The 21,648-nt window shown below is 53.9% G+C and overlaps 1 protein-coding gene across 5 annotated transcripts; it reads right to left on the reverse strand.

Annotated features, from left to right (window-relative positions):
- Positions 1-1,200: 1,200 nt before the first annotated feature.
- On the reverse strand, positions 1,201-15,962 carry TLR5 (toll like receptor 5). 5 transcript variants are annotated; one of them, XR_006731313.1, is made up of 3 exons: positions 15,884-15,931; positions 2,982-3,372; positions 1,201-2,815 (listed from the first exon to the last, which is right to left on the reverse strand). XR_006731313.1 is itself a non-coding variant. In XM_045537093.1 (2 exons), the coding sequence occupies exon 2, from the start codon at positions 8,214-8,216 to the stop codon at positions 5,643-5,645; it is 2,574 nt and encodes an 857-aa protein (XP_045393049.1). In that variant the 5' UTR covers positions 8,217-8,220; positions 15,884-15,933; the 3' UTR covers positions 4,646-5,642. The 5 variants fall into 5 exon arrangements, 2 of the variants coding, with proteins under 2 accessions (XP_045393049.1, XP_045393051.1); XR_006731312.1 differs by lacking the exon at positions 15,884-15,931 and having other exon boundaries at positions 2,982-3,114; positions 3,228-4,605; XR_006731314.1 differs by lacking the exon at positions 2,982-3,372 and having other exon boundaries at positions 15,884-15,962.
- Positions 15,963-21,648: the final 5,686 nt, after the last annotated feature.

Consider the following 21,648-nt stretch of genomic DNA (forward strand, 5'->3'; position numbering starts at 1 on the left):
CAATGCTGTCCGACAGAAAGATAATACCAGCTGCGTATGAAATTTGTATTTCCTAGAAGTAATTTAAAAAGGTAAAACAAAATAAGTGGTCTTCATTTTAATAATGTATTTTATTTAACCCAATCTAGCCAAAATATTATCATTTCAACTTGTAATCAATATAAAAATTATGAATGAGATATTTTACATTCTTTATTTCATATGAAGTCTCAGACATCTGATGTGTCTTTGTATAAGTATTTTATACTGACAGCCTATTTTAGGAACATTTAAAGAAAGCCACAGCTCTAGAAAGGGATTGGAAATTAACACCAGGTTCATATGATATGTTTATACATTATTTTATATGCACTTATTTGAAAGGAAGGCAAAGCTTAAAATTTTGTTTAGGATTTAAAATATTTTTGGCCAAGCTCTCTTAGAACTTCTGCAAAAGAGAGAAAGAATGACAGTGGGTCTCTCAAAGCCCCAGGTTTTTGTTTGTTTGTAATCAGAGGCTGAGATACTTGTTGGGGCATCTGAGAATTTCATTGCCATTTCAGATGAATCTGAAGTCTTTAAAAAACATAAGCTTTCTTACGGCATTATATTTAGAAGCAAAAAAAGTATTAGCTCTAAGTCATCATTAAGCTCCTACACTGGTCGAGCTTTTATTATTTCTCAAAATTATCTTAAACACATTATTCTTGACAAATATTAATATAAAAAAATGAAAAATTACATTTACATGGATAGTCAAACAATTTGACTACACTAAAACCCTTATCCCTTTATATGTACCACTGGAGTTGTAAAGAAAAAAATATTAAGAAAACACAAATTTAAAAAATCCTTATTCCTTTAGACAGAACTGTAGGAAAATACAGTTGCAGTTAAAGAAAGGACAGGAGCATATTACTTGCTTGCACAAACATACAACATCCCTGGTCTTTATTTATTTATTTATTTTTTTTTTTGAGACAGAGTCTCACTCTGTTGCCCGGGCTAGAATGCCGTGGCATCAGCCTAGCTCACAGCAACCTCAAACTCCTGGGCTCAAGCGATCCTCTTGCCTCAGCCTCCTGAGTATCTGAAACTACAGGCATGTGCCACCAGGCCCGGCTAATTTTTTTCTGTGTATATTTTTAGCTGTCCAGATCATTTCTTTCTATTTTTAGTGGAGACAGGGGTCTCGCTCTTGCTCAGTCTGGTCTCGAACTCCTGACCTCCAGCGATCTTCCCGCCTCGGCCTCCCAGAGTGCTAGGATTATAGGCATGAGCCACCACGCCTGGCCACATCCCTGGTCTTGATCATGAAATTTTAGTAGCATCCTTAGTCATCGTAGCAAAATAAAAATGCCTCCCATGCATTTCCAAACTCCCCTTGGTAGGAATGTTACCACCCTCCCAGTTTGAGACGGAGTGTTTGCGACATCCCTTAAAATCTGATCAGTTTAACAAAACACCTGTGGTTGTAAATATTCTGTAATCTTTAGCTTCCCTTCTCATATAAAAGGAAAAAATTATAACATCGACATAAAGTCTAAAACAAAAGAAATACCGAAGCTCTCGTAGATCCAGTTGAGTCTGCTTTACAGTTTTTTAATGCTAACACCATCTTAAAGGATGTCTGACAATATTTTCTGGTCCCTTGGCCAGGCCAATAAAAGAAAGGAAAGCACCCGGGAGTTCTCAACATCTTTCTTACTCGCCGAGACTGGCCCGTTCCTCTCTCTGGAATGAATTTTCGCTTTGGGCAGCTTCTTTCTTTGCCTTCGCTTTGCAGAGTTTCTTTTCTGTAATTAACTGGTTGTGTGGGACGGCTTTGTATGCGTGATCATGCCGTCACTCACTCTTGCCCCTGGGAACCCGGGTCCAGGGACCACGGACCACCGGGACAGACCCCGCACCACGGTTTGCCGTTTCACTCCCTGGTGGTCTTTTTTGATGACTGGGAGGTCGTCACTGCAATGCAGTCATCTCTCTTGATTTCCTTCTTCTCTCACATTCTGGCCTAATTCACTGCCCTGAAGCTCTCTGGAGCCTTTGAACAGATTCTAAAACATAGTTTCTCCTGCTTTTCTAGATGTTTCCGATGGAAGAACCGGGCAGAACTCCCTCAGGCCACCACCATTAATTTGTCTAGTTCTTTCTTCCGGCATTCCCATACTTACCGATACATACTCAGCATGCAATGCCTTGACTGGATACTTTAGACATTTTATATTGATTTAAAAAATTTTTTTTTTCTTTTTTTATTTTTCTTCAGAAGATAACACCCCAAGAGAATATTGATTTTCTTTTGGGGCAGATGAGCATTTAACCTTCTTACACTTTTATTCCACAGTCTCTTGTTTCACCACGTAGTTATTTTGAGATTTAAAATTTAAACCACGTTTGTGTTACATCGTATCAAGACTATCTGAAATATTATTCACTGCAGATGCACATGGTTGACAAGGAATTTCCAAAGTCAGTTGTATTTGGGGTGATGAATGGAATTCTCCCTGAAGCTTTCAGCAGGTCCAGTCACTATTCTAGATTTTTCTAGAATAGTCTCCATTTCAAATACAGAAAGCTCTAGGCATTCTTAGTTTGAGCACTAGCAGTTCCTCCTGTTTTGGAGTGGCCCCGAAGGACCATGCCATGTGGAATTTATCGATTCACTGAGCCCAACTTTGAATTGCTGTGGAGTGTGGCTCACTCAGCGACCAGTGCCTCAGTGGACCACCCGGGCTCTGTTGGTCCTTCCTTTTGTCACATGTGCAGCAACTCCTGTGACGTGATTAAGACCTGGGAGAATGTCCTCAAAAAGAATTCCAACCGCTGGGCCTGGCTGTGGGTGAGAAGATACAATGAAAAGAGTAAGTTTTGGATCTTTGTCAGAAAAGGGAAGTTTCTGGAATAGAGTGGCTAAGATGTGGAAGTGAATAGGTTCCCCATAAACTCTATACAGAAACGGCAAAAGGTGCTTTTTAAATGTGTTGTGTTAGGAAAATTACCTGCTGTTTGTGTTTTTAAACAGGAGGGTTAGAAAAGGCTGTGGGACAGATAGATGCCTTTCACACGCGGAGGGTCATCTGTGCTCCAGTTTATTTTCCTGCAGATGCAGCTGCACTGGTCACTCTGCATGTCCTAGGTTTGGTTTGGAAAACAGAGTGATGGTGGCAGTCATGCAAACCAAGGGGGGGTCCCTGGGGTCGCGCTACCCCCAGCCCCCCAGCCAGGCTAGGAGAGCCCTGTCTTACCAGAGATCTGAGGAGGAGGCATCCTCCCAGTCCTGCTGCCCTCACCCCACTCCCGGCTTGGGGTCAACCATGAGGGGTGGCAGGTGGGTTGGGAGCCAGGATGGAGGCAGTGGCTCTGTCACAGTCTCCCGGCTCGTGGTCACACCTGTTACCGGCAGCAGCACTTTTATCTTGTTCTCCTGTGTTTCTTAGCACGGGTTCGAGGGGACCTCGCTCCCTGCAGATTTCTGTGGATTCTGTCTTCCTCCCCTGTGTCCAGGCCCTCCCTCTCTGGCCCAGCTCCGGGCTGCCAGTCCAGGCTGCCACCGTCTCGTGACCCAGGGCCCCCGTGGCACGCCCGGCTGTTGGAGATGGGGTGCTCGGGGCGTCTCAGAGCCTGTGGTCCCCTGCACCCTCCAGCGCCTCCGTGGACGTCCTGCTCTCATGGCCCTGCCTGGCCTGCCCCTCCCAGGGAGTGTGACAGCGGCAGGCGCTGACGCTAGGCAGGCTGGGATTCCCAGCACACCTCGCTCAGCCACTGGGCATTTGTCACGCACATACTACAGGCCAGGCACCACGCTGAGCCTGGGGTACTTAGATGAACAAGACAGGGTCCTGCCAGCAGGGCCCCCAGCCCAGGTGGTCCTCACATACACAAAAACACACTGGCACACCACCGGGCCACGTGTCAGGGACAGAATCTGTGGGTCACAAAGAACAAGCATTCGTGCTAGTCCAGGACATTCACGGGGCAGACGTAATCCTGAAACCAGCAAGGGCGGGACACGGCACACAGGGTCCTTCCCCACGGAGCCCACCGTCCACGGGAGCCAGCAGCCGGGCGGGCTCGTGACTCTCCAAGGAGGCAGCAAGCAGTAAGGGCTCGTTTTGAAAGAACAGATAAAACGCCAAGAGTTTTCACAAAAGGGAAAAGGCTTTGGGTGGGAGGGATTCCAGGGGGATTCACGGGATGGATTTTAAAGACACATGCAGGGTGGATGTGCAGAGATGGGAGAACGTTCCAGAGGGAAGAGGTGGAGTGGGGTGTGCATGGCGTGTATGAGAATCATACCGTCGCTGGGTTCCGGGCAAGCTCAGTCTCACGGATCAGAGGCGGCCCAGGGAAGCCGGGATGAGACTAGCCAGTGCGTGTGTGTGTGTGTGTGTGTGTGTGTGTGTGTGTGTGCACGCGTGTCTGTTGGAGGACTCGGGATTGTCAGGGAGGGGAAGGCAGTCACATTTCCGAGTGCCGCGTCCCAGGCCTACCTGTCCTCCTCACACTGAGGGTGCTGACCTGAGCGTATGGCGGATTTGGAGGAAGCCATACCTGAGGTTACAGGGTAATTCTGGCACCCCTTCCTTGGTTTAAATTTCCCCAGTGCCTTTGCAGAAAAACATTTCTATATTAGTAACAGTGAAAAAAGGAATAGAATGCAAAATACACATAAATTTCTTTTAAGATAAAAAATATACAATTTTCAAAGAAACTGTGACTGTCATGTCCACTAGGGCAACTGAGGAACAGATCTGAGGAGCCCGGCACCCTGGGCCAGTGCAATTTTCACGGCAGCTCCACGAGGTAGATGGCATCACGCCCACGAATGGGAAAACCGAGGCCCAGCAAGGGTGTGCCGCTGCGGTTGAGTCACACAGCTAATGAGCAGCCGAAGCAGAACTCAGGCCAGGATCAGTGCGCAAAGTCGTGTCTTTGCACCGCAGCCCACGAGGCCGATAAACGAGGCGTGGTGGGAAATAAAGCTGAAAGGCAGGTCGGTGCTAAATCGCGGGGGGTCTTGAGGGCCGGGCTGAAAGGAAGGCAGCGTGTGGCAGAACACGGCTCACGGGGTGAGACCTGCAGGACCCGGGGGTAGAACACGAAGCTGCTCAAGATGCAGCTGTTCTCACCCCAACTTCTCTGGGGCCACCTCGGATCCCTAAGACGAAGCGTGACCTGCACCCAGCGACGGCACCGTGCCCACGGCAGAAGAAGGAAACCGGCCTCTTCTGCTGCTTGTTTTCCGCTCGGTATTGTTCCGCAGAACACAGAGAATTCGAGCCATGGACCAGCCTGTCTTTGAACCGAATGGTGCACAAGCCTGCCGGCCCTCTGCAGCCTCTCCCAGGTGCCCTCCCAGCGGGTAGGACACGGCCCGCAGCCGACGCAACCCTGCAGAACGGTACTGCCCGGTCCGCAAGGAAATTAATGGAGAGTGGGAATCTCTCGGGGCAGTCGCAGTTTTCTAGATCCGTTATTTTCCATTCGGAGGCCAGTGAGGCAAACCATTGTGTTGATATGAAAATCAAGAGATTTATGTTGTTTTCACAGAAGCCAAAAAAGAAAAACCTCCCAAAAGGACCCCAAAATGGTGACTTGGTGGGAAATACAAAGTGAAGGGTTATTTGTGGCTTGAGAGAAGTTGGAAACTGCTCTCTTGCTTAGGAGACGGTTCCTACGGTTTGCAACTGAACGCCATCGTCTTTCTTCTTGTCTCTTTCTCTCTTGAGTATCTGTTGAGAGAGTTTGTTAAGAAACCAGCCAACATCCTGGGGGTCCTCGGGCCACCTCAGGTACTGCCGTTTCTGCACAAACCCTCGGACGCACTGGTGTCTCATCAGCTGGTACTGAGACAGGGACCCGACCACCACGACGATTAGGGCAGCGCTGAGGTGACTCAGGCTCCTGCCCTGGGCGTAGCTGAAGGCTTCGAGGCACCAGCCGTCCCTAAGGAAGTGTCTGCTCACAAGACAGACGACCTTCCTGCTGCTCCAGACGGCATCCTGGATGTTGGCGAGGTGGTTTTCCCCCGGGACAAAGTCCCTGTCTTCGAAGCAGAGGTTGAATCTATTCTGGTCACTGTACTGAATGTCCAGGTGTTTGAGCAAAGCGCTCTGCACCCACTCCAAGTCTTTGCTGCTGAAGCACAGATAGGCATCGTATTTGTACGGATCGGGCTGTGCTTCCCGGCGATGGTCCCCGAACACCAGTCTCTGGGCTGTCTTGTAACAGGTGAAACAAAAGCCCCGGAACTTGGTGACCACGAGGACAGCCACGAGGAAGAGAGTCAAAGTGACGGTGAAGAAGATGAAAAGGGAAAGCTGCAGGGACTTTAAAACTTCCTCTTCGTCACAGCCTTCTGTGGAGACAGAGTACAGGGAGACCCCAGAGAGGGAGTCAGGGTACGAGCAGGACATGTCCTCAGGAGACCCAAATATAGTGACATTGGTCTCATTGAGCCACTGAATCAAAGGGCTAAGTTCACACTGGCAAATAAACTTGTTATGAGTTATGTCCAAGGCACTGAGGGATACAAATAAATCAGGATCGGGAACGAGGAGTTGGTTTCTGGACACATCCAAGATTTCTAAATTAGCAGGCAAATCGTCAGAATACAGAACTGTCAGCCTGTTGGAGTTGAGGTTGAGTCCCCTTAATGCAGTCAAATCACTAAACACTCCTGGTGGAAGGAAAGTAAGGTAGTTATTATTCAAATGTAGAATTCGGAGGTGGAAAAGACCTTTAAAAACATCCCAACAAAGCCCAGCTTCCCAGGCAAGTTGCAACATATTTTCTCCAAGCAAAAGTTTTTCTAGGCTGAGATTCTTTGAAGGGGTAGGACTTCGCGTGCAAGAGGATAAGCGATTTTGATTTAAGATGAGAATCTGGAGGTGAGGTATCTGAAGAAGAAAGTAGAGTTCATCCATATTGTCTAGCCTGTTCGCGGATAACTGGATGAAGCTGGCTTCAAGGCTCGTCCTGGGCAAAGTCATCAGTTTATTCCCTCCCAAGAAGATGGTGGATACTCCTGGAACGAGAGAAAGGGTTTGAAGAGCATTGTCTCGGAGATCCAAGGTATTTAGTTTTTTCAGGAGTGTGAACGTTTGCTCTTGAATTATCCCAATGTGATTCTTTTGCAGATCAACATAGGCCACGTTAGTTAGTCCATAGAAGTTTGAATTGTAAAGTTCTCCCAGAAGGTTATAGGACAGATTGAGAACCTGGAGGTTGTCGAGTCCGTAAAACGCTTCGTCTGCGATCTTGTTTATCCTGTTGTGGGCAAGGTTCAGAAGCTTCAGGTCCTTGAGTGTCTCGAAGAGGCGGGGGTTCAGGGAGAAGATAAACCCGTGGGAAAGATCCAGGCGGGTCAGCGAGCTTCTGGCCAGGCCAGCAAACGTGCTCTGGTCGGGATCTCTGATGTTGTGGAAGCCAAACCCGGAACCCATGACGTGGTGGGAGAGACTCAGAGAGGAAATCCGGCTTCCACTGATGGCTTTGCTGAAGTTTCCCGTGGTGTCCACCGTCCAGCCGTTCTCCGAAACGTCCAGGCTGTCCAGCACCACGTCTCGGAACGGGTTGGTGCATCTGCCCCAGTCGGCTGCGGCGGTGCCGTATAGACCGTTGGCCGCGAGTCCGAGGGCGAGCGTTTTCCCTCGCAGGGGCTGCAGCTCGCTCCCACACAGAGTGTGTATCTGGTTGAGGAAAAAGTCTATGGACTTTAGGGAATTCAGTTCCTGAAATGAAGGATGGAAGCAAAGGCTACGAATCTGATTTATGGATAAGTCCAAGCGAGTTAAGGACTTTAAATTTCTGAAATAGCCGTCTTTCAGTACGACATCGGACAGGCCACAGGAGAACAGTCTCAGCTCGGACAGGTGGGGCAGCCCCTGGAACGCGTCTGGGTGCAAGAAGTCGATCTGACTTCCGCCCAGGTCCAGGATCCGGAGATCGGGCAGGTTCCTGAAGGCCTCTTTGCCGACGGCGAGGGGCGTGTGCTGGGCCCCCAGTTCTAACAGCTTCAGCTGCTCCAGGAAGGGGAAGGACGAGGCGGTGACAGTCCTGATGTAGTTGAAGCTCAGCAGGAGCCTCTCGGTGGTGTTGGGGACCGGGGGCACCTGGGTGAGGTTGCAGGAAAGATACACAGCCATCCGGCCGTCGCAGGAGCAGGGAGAGACTCCCCACACAGGGCTGGCCATGAGCACCACGCCTAAGAGAAGGTCCAGGTGGTCTCCCATGGTCCTGCGGAGAAGAAGGGACAATGAGAACACGGGCATCGAAGCTCTGGGGCCTTGGAACTGGGGATTTCCTCTACGACATGCCCGTCCCCGTCGAGCCCTGGCCTCTTCTGACTCCGTGAACGTGGCTGTTGGCCAGTGCAGACAAAGCCGTCCTTGCTCTTTCTAGCGAGCATTTGTACTGAATTATCTACACACTACGCAGTATTCTAGGTCCTTTAGAAATATTTCCATTAATCTCTGTAATAACTCTAGGTTTGTTCATTCATCCGTTGGTTCAGTCATTCAAGATTTGCTGAGGGAAATTGGGGTAAACAGCAGGAAAGACACATCTTTGCTTCAGCCCAGCCCGGCACCGCGTTCCCGGCCCAGGAAGGCTCAGCTGGTGCGTGGAAAATAAGCCCCCGACGTCCCCCCGCGCTGTCCAGGTGACCCCTCCACCTGCGTTTATCCACCCCTACTCTGTGCACACACAGTCATCTCATCAGGCAGAAATTGGGACTTCATGTCATCCCCACAAAGAGTCACGTTTGTTTAATAAAAATGTACTAAGTGCCTCCTGCTTGCCTGGCATTTGTGAGATTGTGTGAGTGCAAACAAATAACCCAAAGCCGGTTCGTGTGGTTAAGTCCGGGGGGAGTTCGCTGGCTGTCTGGGTTGAGTGTCCCCCGCAGGGGCAGCAGCAAAAGCTGCAGAGTAGACGTGTCCGGCGTCTGTTCCCAGTGTCATGCTGGGCGCGGTGAGGGGCAGACACGGGAGCAGCCCAGCCTCAGAGAGCCCGGAGTCTCCACGGGCAAAGCACCCGGGAAGTCCGCAGTTTGCTCTAAATGTGACAAAAAGCCTCTGTTGGAGGGTAAGGAAAGAGTGACATGGCTCAGGGGCCAGGAGAATGAAAGGGGAAAGAAAAGAAAGAAATAGGAAGGAGGTCGCGGTTCATAAAGAGCACGAATCCCAGGAGGTCCCCGCACCGGCCGCCGTCTCCGGGTCAGTGTGGACAGGCCTGGAGCAGTCCTGGCACCGGGGCCCCCCGACTCCGCCGAGGCTGTGCTTTGCGCCGGGCTCAGCTGTGGCGGGGGCTCCCCAGAAACCGTGGGGCTGCGGCACCCAAAGTGCAGCACAGCTGAGATCAGCATCAATTAATGAGTTGCCTCAAAGTATCAAAATGTAGCAATCATTAGGAAAAACTTGGTGAGAATGTTTATCATCACTCTTGATGTCTCTGCATCTCAGTAAGTGGCCCCGGCATTTCCACCAAGAGGTCAGGTGACAACAGCTGCGTCACCTGCATCCTCTTAACCATCACTCCTGCATCCGATCCATCAGCAAGTCCTGCTGGCCCCATCCCCACTCCCAGGCTGTGCACTGCTCCAGTCCAAGCCGCCACCACTTCTTCTCTGGGCTACACCAGAGACCCCTCGCTAGCCTCTCTCATTTCTGGTCTTGCTCTCATTCTCCAAACAGCAGCCAACGTGTTCTTTTGAACACATAATTCGGTTGCTATTGCCCCTCTTTGCACCGGAGCCCTCCCTTCCTCGCCGCCGTACTCGGAATAAAATCCTGCAAGGACGTCTACGGACTGGCTCTTGCCTGTCTCTGCAGTATCATCTTCAACCATTTTTCTCCTCGATAACTTAGTCAACAAATATTTGCTGAGCACCTACTATGTGTCAGGCATTGTTCTGGGAGCCAGAGAAACAGCAGTGAGCAAGACAGACCAAGACTGCCCACATGGGGCTTCCGTCCCAGGGGAGGATGAGGCATCGGACAATAAAAGAAGAAATAGTCACTGGCAGGTGGAGGTAAAGCCATGGGGGACATAAAGCAGGGAAAAGGGGGCAGGATGCCAGGGCCAGGGTGGCAGCTCTGTCTATAGGGTGGTCGGGAAAGGCGTCTGTGACGTAATGACACGTGAGCGGGGACCTGAAGGAGGAAAGGAGAGGTTATGTCAGGGCTGACACTCGAGGCAGAGGGGCAGCCAGCACCTCCCAGGTCCTAGGGTGGGAGCTCCAGCCCTGCGGGGTCACATCTGCCTTTCCAGACTCTGTCCAACCCCAGGGCCTTGGCACATGCTGCTGCCTCCACGTGAACCTTCTCTCTGCTTCTCACATGGCTGGACCTCGTGACATCTCCTCAGATGAGAGCCTTCCCCCACGCCCACTATGTGAAATAGCTGCCCTGCCCTGTCACTCTCTCGAAAACCAGCCCATTTCCACCAAGCAGTTCTCACAAGTCCTTAATGATGCCCAGAACAGACACACCCACGGAGACAGAAAGTGGAGCTGAGGCCACGAGGGGTGGAGGGAGGGCAGGGCCTGGGGAATCGTTGTTCACTGGGCACAGGGTTTCAGTCTAAGGTGACGAAAGAGTCCCGGACACAGAGGGTGGTGAAGGTACTTAACACCACTGAACTCCGCACTTAAAATGATTTAAATGGAAATTTTAGGTTGTTTATATTTTACCACAATTTTAAAAAATTAAATTAAACAAGCAAATAAGCAAACAAACAAACCCACTACTGATACCTAAACCTGACTCCTGGATATTCCGGTTACAGGCCTGGTGGAAAGAACCTTTTATAGCCACATGCAGGCACCTGGATGCAAGGGGTCCCCGGCCGTGCTTGGGGAAGCGCCGGTCTGAAGGACCCCCCAGCTCAGAGCCCTGGGATGCTCTCAGGGGAAAAGGGCCGGTGAGAAAATCCGAGGGCTGTTGAGGGTTTTTATTATTAAGGCTGAGTTCACTTGTGTCTGGGGCTTTGAGGGAGAAAACCAGGAACGGCACAATCAATGCCGGCCTCAGTACTCCCGCCAAGCACTGTTAATTAAGATAATGAGGCCAGAGGGAGAAGGGTCAGGATCCCTTTCATTTGAGCTGAATTCATTTAGCTTTAATTCCAGCCATTAGCCGGACAGATACCCTTTCTTGATTTAATTGCCTGGACAGCGAAGCTGCTCACCTGAGCCCGGGGGATTCTCCGCACAGCAAACACGCAAGCCGGGGTTTGGGGGGTGGCTCTTCTCCAGGGGGCACCACCGTGGGCCTGCGAGTGTCTCCGCTGAGCGAGGGCTGCTCCCGTGCTGAGCTAATACTCGATTCCCCGGCAAATAACGAGGCTGCTCGTCAGGGCAGAGGATTCCCAGCTGGGCGTGGAGCTGCGGCTAGGATGCTTCTCCTGCTGGGCCCAAACCCGGGGCCCACCGGGCCGCCCAGCACGGGAGACCATCCAAGAAAAATGCCTAATTCATTTCCAAGTGGGTGCCCGGGAGAGTCTCTCCAAAGTTCACATAGCAACAAAAATCCTGGACCGGTTCCGAGTGTGGGCGTGGGACGCAGGCTTAGCCTCTCAGTCCCTGTCCCCTTCAGCGTCCATGGGCGGGTCCCCATTCAGCATTTTTCTTTGTAGAAGAATCGGAAACTTTCTGCGTCTCTCTGTTAAACGGAATTTTTAAAAAGATCAAGACCATTTTGTAAATCAAGGTGTGCAGAACATCATGGCTGACCGGATCTTGGGCTACTCTGGCTCAGCCTCTCGCTCAGAAGGTGGATGGCTAAGCCGTTCGGCCACACGGCATCTTTCTTCCTCGTAACTTCAGGGAGGAGAAAAAAAATCTGTGGTAGTGAGCAGGTTTTTCCCCACGACCCAGCAATTTTTCATGACATTTCTGTGGTCATTTCGTTTCCAACGACTCAAGCACAAGGATGAGGATGATTCCACCATCTCTACTCTCCAGGGAGCAGAGAACTGCTGACCGAAGGCCCCTGTGGGTTTCTAGGGGGAAACAGAGCCAAGGTGACCTTCAGAGTTCGACATCTCTAAGCAGCGCGACGGGGCAGATGTGGCCGAGCTGGGACGCAGCGCGTAACTGTTGGATTTCGGATTTAGGATGAAGGGCGTCCTGGCGGTTGAAGAGTTGACTTCTGGTGCTTTTTATTATTTTATAAACGATCAGACTGGTGCTCAGAGAGGGTGAGCGCTTGCCCAAGGTCTCACGGTTATTAAATTGTGGAGCTGGGATTTGCATCCAGCTGCAAACTGACCTGTGGTTGTGATCTTTCACCAGAATCAAAACGGAACACGCTGCGAAACGTACCGAGCCTGGAACCACCCCCTGCCTGGGAAGCAGCTGCGGACCTTGTTGAAACGGAGATTCTGATTCATCCTCTTGTCGGGGTGGGACCCGAGCATCTGCATTTCCAACAAACCCCGGATGCTGCTGCAGCTGCTGGCGCACCGGCCGCCCCTGGAGCCGTGAGGACCTGGAGGTCCGCTCTTGCCCCGCTGTCCTGGGACGCGTAGGGCCAAGTCGCTGCATGAGTTTGGTGACAGGGGCTACGCTGTCACATTCACCCCAGTCCTTCTCAGCCCTGAAGAGTGAAGCACCTGACAGTACCGCAAAGAAGATGCATCCGGGCTTCGAGGAGGGGGCGCTGGGCAGGTCACATCGTTTTCCTGGGAGCAAAGGAAGCAGCTGAGCTTGGGGCGATTTCTCCGGTTCCTGGAGAGGCGCTTCTCCTGGGGACCGGCAGGGGGCGCGCGCGAGACGGAACCGAGCGGTGTGGACGCGGCCCCGGCTCTGAGCCCAGCTCGGCGGGAAAGCGCGCGGTGTGGACGCGGCCGGCGGGGAACAGCGCGGTGTGGACGCGGCCCCGGCTCTGGACCGAGCCTGGCGGGGAAGCGCGCGGTGTGGACGCGGCCGGTCGGGAACAGCGCGGTGTGGACGCGGCCCCGGCTCTGGGCCAAGCCTGGCGGGGAAGCGCGCGGTGTGGACGCGGCCGGTGGGGAACAGCGCGGTGTGGACGCGGCCCCGGCTCTGAGCCCGGGAGGGAGACCGCCGAGAAACCGGCAGCCGTAGGCGGGTGTGACGGGTGCTGAGGGTGAGCAGGGGCGCCGTGGAGCACAGAGGAGACCCTGCAAACCCAGCCCGAGGGGCATCTGCACACGGGGGTGCAGGTGTGGGGTCCTAGTGACCAGCAGGCAGCTGGGGACGGCAGGCGACACTCCTGGCAGAGGCTGCCGAGCAGCTTGGCCACGGGGGAAGAGAAAGCCCAGGCCCCGGGCGCTGTCTGGGGCTCGGGGGGCTCAGAAGATCGAAGCGTGAGTCCAAGGCACGAGCTGGCGGGAAATGAGGCTGCAGGGACACTCTGGGGCCGGATCAAGGATCCACAGTGAGGGCGGTAGGGGTGGCTAAGGGTCGTGAGCACAACCACCGCGTCACACTCCGCAAGGCCTCGGGGAACTGGCTCCAGCTACTTTATCCGATCTTAGATCCCCAACAACACACAACCCACACCTTCTGCTCCAAGTAGGAGGGGACACTTTACTGTTCCCTACATCATTTACCAAATGCCTCCTAGGTGCCAGACACCAAATGTGGCTCAGGGTATCCCTGGATGAGTGAGGCACAGACCCCTCAACTCCTGTGGGCAGTGCAGGTGGTAACAGCTTCAGCAGAGGTTTTTGCGAGGGGCAATGGAGGACAAGGAAGGAAGTCTCCAACTCTGCTCAGAGACTGGGGTAGGGACCAGCCAGGGAAGTCCCCATTGGAGAAGTGCCCATTGAGATGCGTCTTAAAAAATGAAGAGGATTCCCCAGCAGAGCGCTGTGAGCACAAGAGAGCGAGCATAAAGAGAAAGAGGCATGCAAAACTACAAGGTCAGAGCCCTACAGGGAAGTCAGGATGGCAGGGTTGCATGAAGAGACAGGGAATTTAGACTGCCTCTTGTGGACAGCAAGTGCCTTTGCTTATTCTGAGCTTCATATTATCCTCCAGTTTCCTTCCCTCTGTCTGTCCTGGGCCTTGAATGCCATTTCTAAGTCGAGCTTAAGACCAGCTAGCTCCGCAAAGCCCTCTGCCTTTCCCAGCCCACACTGGCTGTCTTCTCTGAGCAAGCAGACGATATATAATCTTGCACTTAATTACTTTCCAATTGTTTCACAGGTGCTGGTTTTGTCTTCCCACCTAGACCTCGAAGCTTCCGAACAGCAGGGACTATGCCTCAATCTTAGGCTTGTTACACAGAGAGGAGGATATTGTTTGTGCGGCTCACACATTAGGGGACTTTATGAAACCGGAGCTGGGAAGCATCTAAGCTTCAGAGATCTAATGGAAGATTTGGATCTGCCTTCTGCATTCCTTTCCACAAAGTTAAGAGTGAAATAAACACACCTGGACTCAATAACTGGACATCCCAATGTTTTCTTGCTATACAAGCCTGTGAACATGCAGAGACAAACAAACAGTACTATTTTCAATTTCAATACTTAGCAAAGCCAAACTTCCTCATGCACAGAAATAAACAAAAAAGGCTCTGTGCTAGATATCCCATCCTCAGGAGAGGTTCTCCCTCCTCTGAAACAAAGCTGAAAAGCTGGTAGGGTTGGTTTTGCAATTTGCTTTGCTCAGAGCTATAAATGTCATCATTTTGAATGGAGGAGCCAGTCAGGCTGATAGTTATGCCTGCTTGCATGGGCATGGGCATAGACACACTGATTGTTAAAATATAAATTATTGTTTTATTGCTTGCTAATTAGCCTTAGCCCAAGTCCCTTCTCTGAGACTCCCTGCAACCTCCCCACAGTCCAGCAACCGGAGGGTCGGCATCTGGCCCCGCAAAACTTCTCCCAGGGTCCTGCTTCAGCGCTTCCCTTCTTGCTGGCTGTGCGTGGCACGCTGGGAATTGCTTTCTGCCCACGAGAATAAGGTGGGTCAAGGAGGCCAAGAGATCTTAGACAAACTTTGCAGAGCCCAGGTGGGTTGGGCCTGACTGCTCCCGCGTGGGAGCTGCACCTAGCATTGGTGCGTAATAACTAGGCACCGAGCGAAAGCATGTCACTACAGGTGGGTGCACCTGCTATCCACACAGGGCGTCGCATCAATTAGGTCATTGCTCAGCAACAGTACCTGAGGGACACTGGGGCGAAGCCGCTTGTCTGTGGCTCACGGTGCTGGACGGACGTGTTCCAGACACCAGGTAGCCACCGCGCACCCTCCACGGGGGAAGCCGCTGCCGTCGAGTCCCGCCCCGCGTGGCCTCGCCAGCCTTCCCGGGGCAGCGCTCACCCCGGGACAGTCAATCAAGCCAACCGCAGTGCGGCCCCCAACCCACCCGCACCCTTAGGAAAGGGCTTTCCGACTGCGGTTCTACAGGAGCGTAGCCGCTAGGCCATCGTCTCCAAAAGCAGATTTTCCCCCCAACATAAGGGGGCCTTGGCCAGGCCACACTGCCCCGTGCTGTGTGGCAGGGCGCTCGGGCCTTTGCGGAGCAGCTCGGCGACTTTCTGGATTCTCACCGCCTTGCCGGAGGCGGCCATCTAGCCCCCTTTCCCGAGAAGGACAGTGACGGAGCCGCCTGGGACAGGCTGCCGGCCCCTTCCCTCCCCGGGTGGACAGGAAGGTGCGAATGAGGAACCCGACCAGAGGGAGCCGCTCGGCCCACGGCGAGGACGCGGCGACTTCGCCGCTGCCCAGGTCTCCCCGCGTCCCGCCTGCCGGGCACAGGGTGTGCACGGGACCCGCGTCCCCACCCCCGGGCCGAGGGGCCCCCGCCTCTCGCGGGCCCCGCAGGACGGGGACAGACGCCCGGCGGGGGCGAGAGCTGGAACAGCCCCGTCCCGCCCGCGACTCAGGGCCCGGCGGGCAGGTCCCCTCCGGCTGCAGCGCGCTCACCTCCGGGACGTCCCCGCCGCCCGCGCTCCGCTGCTCCTCCCCGCGGCGCAAGCGGCGCCCTCGGCCAGGGGCTCCGGAAGACCCGCCGGCCCCGCCCACCGCCCAGGCCCCGCCCACTGTCCCCGCAAGACCCCTCCCACCAGCCTGCCAGGCCCCGCCCACCGCCCAAGGCCCGCCCACTGGCCCGCCAGCCCCCGCCCACCGCCCAGGCCCCGCCCACCATCCAGGTCCCCCACCAACCCCGCCAGGCCCCGCCCACCGCCCAGGCCCCGCCCACCAGCCCCGCAAGACCCCGCCCGCCGCCAAGGCCTTGCCCACCGGCCCCACCAGACCCCCGCCCACCGCCCAGGCCCCGCCCATCGGCCCCGCAAGACCCAGCCCACCGCCCAGGGCTCAACCACCATCCCGCCAGGCCCCGCCCACCGCCCAGGGCCCGCCCACTGGCCCGCCAGCCCCGCCCCGGACACGCCCCCTCAGCCCGCGCCCCTCTCCGCTCTCCTAGGGAAGCGGGGCGACCTCCCGCGCCCGCGGCGGGGACTCTGTGGCTGCGGGACGGGCGAAGCGTCCGTTTGCCGGGAGGGACGCAGCGGGCTCGGCGGTGGGGGGCGAGGGGCGCCTGGGCCCGAGGGAGGGGCTTCCCCTGGGGGCGGCCGGGGCCAGGGTGAAGGGGCAGAGGCCACGCGTGGTCCTCTGCAGACTCCAAAGTGTCCTGGAGGCCATCGAGGCCCGCGCCGCCCCTTCCCGTCCTGTCGCCGCACAGAGCAGAGTCCCGGACCGGAGGCCCAGCCCCGCCTCGGACTCCCGGCGCAGTGCTCCCGCCGCCGGGCCAGAGTTCAGGCTGCACTGGGCTGACCTCGGTGACAGATTGCGGTCAGCGCAAAGTGTCGCGTGTGTCCGGCAGCCGGGGCGCTTAGGGGAAGGGAACTCTGCTTTTGCCTGGAAAACCCCAGAGAAGATGGACCCTCCTGTCCCCGAGCGCGCTGTTCCTCCTGCCCGAACTTCCCTTTTCTCCCCCGCCCGCTCCGCCGCTGGGCTTTGCGGCGCTTTCGGGAAGAGGAACCTGTCAAAAGAAGGAAACGGACTCGTGCCACCAAAGGGTTAAAGAGAGATGTCATCAAAACGTGCTGGAGTGGCTCTGGGGTGAAACCCAGTTCCAGGACGGAAATGGTGCCGTGTTAGAGTAAGACCGAGCGTGGGGGTGGGGAGCACAGACTCCCCCTCCTCCAAGACATCCCCACCTGCCACCTGGGGGGCAGTCGCAGGGCAGCTGACAGTCCCCAGGCACCCCCAGACCCCCCCACCTGCCACCTGGGGGGCAGTCGCAGGGCAGCTGACAGTCCCCAGGCACCCCCAGACACCCCCACCTGCCACCTGGGGGGCAGTCGCAGGGCAGCTGACAGCCCCCATGCACCCCCAGACACCCCCACCTGCCCCCTGGGGGGCAGTCGCAGGGCAGCTGACAGTCCCCAGGCACCGCCTGCAGGAGCGCGGTGACAGGATCGGGCAGGGCGGGAAAGACAGGTGTAAAACAAAGCCTGGCACTTAATTACTGGCACCAGGATCTCATTATAAAGTCTTCTCAGCTCCCCTTCTCGGCTGGCAGCTCGAAGCCTGAGTGACAAATTGCCTCTAGTAGGTCTCCAAGGGCTGCGCTCCGAAGAGGGGGAAACTGCCTCTTGGTCCCCACTGCGGGGACTCTGGAGAGGGCAGGCGTGTCACACTCCGGCACCGCACGGGGCAGGGCAGGTGTGTAAGGGCCAGGCCTCAGTAACGCCTGCGGGGACAAGCCCAGCGTCGCCTTTCTTGTCGCGGGAACCGCAGGCAAGGTGGGGGAGCCTGACAGGTGGCTGCATTTGCCCCGCATGGCAGGTGGGCGCTGCGGGGCCAGCGAGGCCTGGCTCCTCACAGGCGCTGTGACTCTGTCGGGGGCGGGGAGCGTTGCAGAGAGTACTGCGCCCCCCCCCCAGACTTCCTGAGCCCCTTCCCCAGGGGGGGCACCTGGCTTCCTGTACTGGTGTCAGTCACCTGGCTCCAGGGACTTATGTCAGACCTCGAAGGACTCTTAGATCCCGTCTACCTGGCCATGCCTTTCAACCGCTGAGATCATTGAGAGAGGTGACAACGTCTACCTGAACAGCCAGGACAGCTTAGGGTCTTCTCAGGTGTGGCCCTTAAAGTGGGCTTCCGTTATCTTTCTCCAGTGCGTACGGGGCAGGAGCCTGGTGACCCAAGCTGTCACTGAGCAGGGCCAGAGGCTTTGTCCACTGAGGTCCAGAGTCGCACGCACACCCGCAGGGCAATATGTGGGGTCGCAGGCAGGGCCCTCCCGGAGGTTCCTGTCGTTCTCCTATATTAAGGCTTTGGTGGCTTCCTGGCACCGAGGACAAAATCCAGGTTCCAGATCAAAGCCCGGCCTTCCGGGCCCTTCCAGCTTCTCTAGAGAAGCTACTAGTCACCTACTTAGGGTCTTCACCCTTGTTCCTCCGTGACTTTGCACATCACACTCCTGTGCATCCTCTAGTGTTCTCTCTAACGTCACCCCTTCGAAGAGAACGTCCCTAACCCTTCTATCCAAACTAGGTCCCTCCTGTTACTCTCTCTCCTTACAACCTGTTCTTTTCCGTCATGACTCTCACCTCGGTTTATGATTTTATATGGATGTGTTTATTGGGTCAAGGTCAACGTCTCCTTCATACTTAATAGACTGTCAGCCTCGCCAGGGGAGGAACGATGTCTAATCTGTTTACTTCAAATCCGGTATCGGACAAGTGTCTCCCAATAAATATTTGCTGATGAATGGATGATATTAGCGGTCTTCATTTTAAAGGACAAAATTAGAACCCAATAAACTTGTAAACATAAGCATCAGTGACTATTTCTATAAAAAAGGTAATAAGCAAAACAAGATTTAGGGAAATGCAAATACCAAGGTTTATTAGGTACTTCTTAAAACTAACCATCCATTCAACAATCGTATATTAAGCTTCTGCTATAGACCTTGTGCTTCCTGGCGGGAATACAAATCCACATAAGATCTGGCTTTCAGAATCAAGGACCTTGCAGCTTTGTGTGTGTGTGTGTGGGGGGGGTGGATATGTACAAAAATGGTTACTATATATGTATCAACTATCATTTGATAAATGCTACAATAACATATGTATCTGACTCTGCATGGAAGCCCTGCCTCCGGGACTCAATGATGTAGTTGCTGCAGGAAGAAGATAATGACAATTTGGTCACCTGGACAGGGCAGAGGGAGGGCAATCTGGCAGGCGAGGAGTGGAGGAATGTGGCCAGCCGGAGGAGCTGCTGGAGGTTTGGTAAATGGGGTGCAAGTTGTGCGAAGGCCTGGGGAGGGTGAGGAGCAGGTAGGCGGGGGCCAGGTTCCAGGTGGGTGCACCTAGGCTCTGCGGAGGAGTCTGGGTGTGCTCAGGATCGCTCTGGGGTTTGGGACGCCCCAGGTGGCGTTAAGCACTGGAGTGACACCACACCGTCACATCTGTACGTTAGAAGTGTGACCCTAACGGCAGCGCGTAGAAGGAATGGAATAGGGAACGGGATGGCTAGTAGGAAATAAGCCCCGTTAGGAGGCTACTGCAGTTGTCTAAGCAAAGATAGTAAGAGTCTAAGTTAGAGCTGCAGCATTCATTCATTTCTGTCATAAATGTTTTTCGATGCTTTTATGAACCAAGCGCCGTGCCGGGTGGTAGGGTATTGATTGCAGAAACTCAGACTGGGTCTTTCCTCTGCTCTCACACCAACATGATAGCACAGAAGACGTCTGTGCTTCCGAACGGGGCATCTCTCCCCACCAGCAAAGGAGCAGTCAGTTCTGGTGTCTTCTAATTCCATTCTGACCCTGCCTACCTGGAGGTGTGTCAGATACCACAGGGTGAGGGCTCAGTCCCCAAAATTTCCTCCCCTCGTTTCAGACGCCAGTCACAAGTCCGGGCCTCCAGAACTTCTGGCTTCAAGCTGGGGTTCCCATGACCCTCTCTTTGGGTTGAGTTAATTTGCTGGAGAGGCTCAAAGAACTCGGAAAACCACTTACGTTTGCTCATTCATAAAGGACATTGCAAGGACACAGATAAAGAGACGCCCGGGGCGAGGTATGGGGGAGGGGGTGTGCAGTTTCCATGCCCTCCCAGTGCGCCCACTCCAGGAACCTCTAAGCGTTCAGCTCTTCAGAAGCCCCCAAATCCGGTTTTCCTGGGCCGTTTACAGAGATGTCATTAGAAGGTGTGACTGAAGCACAGACACGTGCATAGAAAGGTGATTGGACCAAAAGGGTTTGATCTAAACCCAGCAAGGGCTCTCTGTGAAGCATTCCTTCCTCCAGGGTGTGGGGCAGGACCCCCTAGAAAGGGAGTCTTATGACCCACGATCAAATTGGAGTCGTGCCTTGGGCAGGGGAGAGTAGGGCATCCTTCAGACCTCCCGGTCGGTCAGAGGCTGTGGTCCAGGGGAGGCAGGTGTTGGCAGACAGTGCAGCTGCTGTTCCTCCAGCCTTGTGTCATTGTGCTGCCTGACGATCGCAATAATAAGAAAGTGAGATATACTGCTCCTTCCTCTCTGTTGATGCCAGGAGCACGAATTACTCTTTGCTCTCTCCATCTTCATCTTCTGTACATTTGTTGCTGCATTTGTGCCAGGGAACACGTCTCTGAAAACCTCGAGGAGGGCCTGGTGAGACCCACACGTCGTGCATTTTTTACCCATACTCACGCTTCCTTCTAGGAGCGGTCATGAGGCTGAAACATAGCTCCCTGCAGGGCAGAGGCAAAGGACGGAAAACCGTGTCACCGGAGTGCGGTTGTGTTCCAGTGGCATGCTGGAGGGAGGCTCTGTTATTAGACAGCTGCTCTCAGACTCAGGGGCCTTCAGTTTCCTGGATCTCAGGGGAAATCTGCTCTTCACGACCGGAAGCCGTGTGGTTTTGTACCACCTACTTCTGGCGGCTTTCAGGGATCCCAGGGGCACAGGTGGCTTCATGTCACCCAGACTTGACTCCCTTCTCAGTAGTCAAGTTGCAAAACCACCTCAGGTGTTATTGTAATCTTGATTCCTCGAAAAACCATGCTGTGGCAAAAAAAATTGGTTATGTTTTTAATCTACGTGTTCTAGAAGCAATTTGATCCTGTTGGTGGCCGTATCTCCAAGCTGTCTTCTACTTTTGTTTCTGACCTTTTTATCACTGTTTCTCACGAGACCCAGAAATATCATTTTCCGTCTTACATTAGCTCTCCTGCCACTTCCATGGCCCGGCCGTCCCCATGCGCTTCCAGTCTGGAGAGGGGGTCATGTCGAGGCCGTGGTGGGTGACTGCTCCACCTCCCACAGCGGATAGACACAAAGGTTCATCCAGATTTTCCCTCTGAGATTCCTCTTGCAGCTAGTTTTTTTTTTTTTTTTTTAATCTCTAGTCTTATCAACATAGACCTAGCCCAGGCTCTCGTCTCTTCATTCATCCATTTGAAACCTGTTTATTGAGTTCTGACCCCACATTGACAGGAGAGTGAACCCTGCTAGACCTGCCTTCAAAGCCCGTGTTCTCTTGTTCCCCAGCCACGTAACCTTGGGTGAGTTTCTCAATCTTTCTAAACCTCAGTTTCTGATCTGCAAAATGGAAAGAATCATACACACCTTATCAGGCTATTATCAGGATGATCATGATCTGGCACCTACCTTTCTGTATCAATTTGACTCAAACTGAGTCCAGCCTCTTTCTTTGGATAATTGTGAAGGTAGAATTGCCTTCCTTTGCT

Source organism: Lemur catta, chromosome 25, assembly GCF_020740605.2.
Source record: "Lemur catta isolate mLemCat1 chromosome 25, mLemCat1.pri, whole genome shotgun sequence".
In the NCBI taxonomy this organism is placed as follows: Eukaryota; Metazoa; Chordata; class Mammalia; order Primates; family Lemuridae; genus Lemur; species Lemur catta.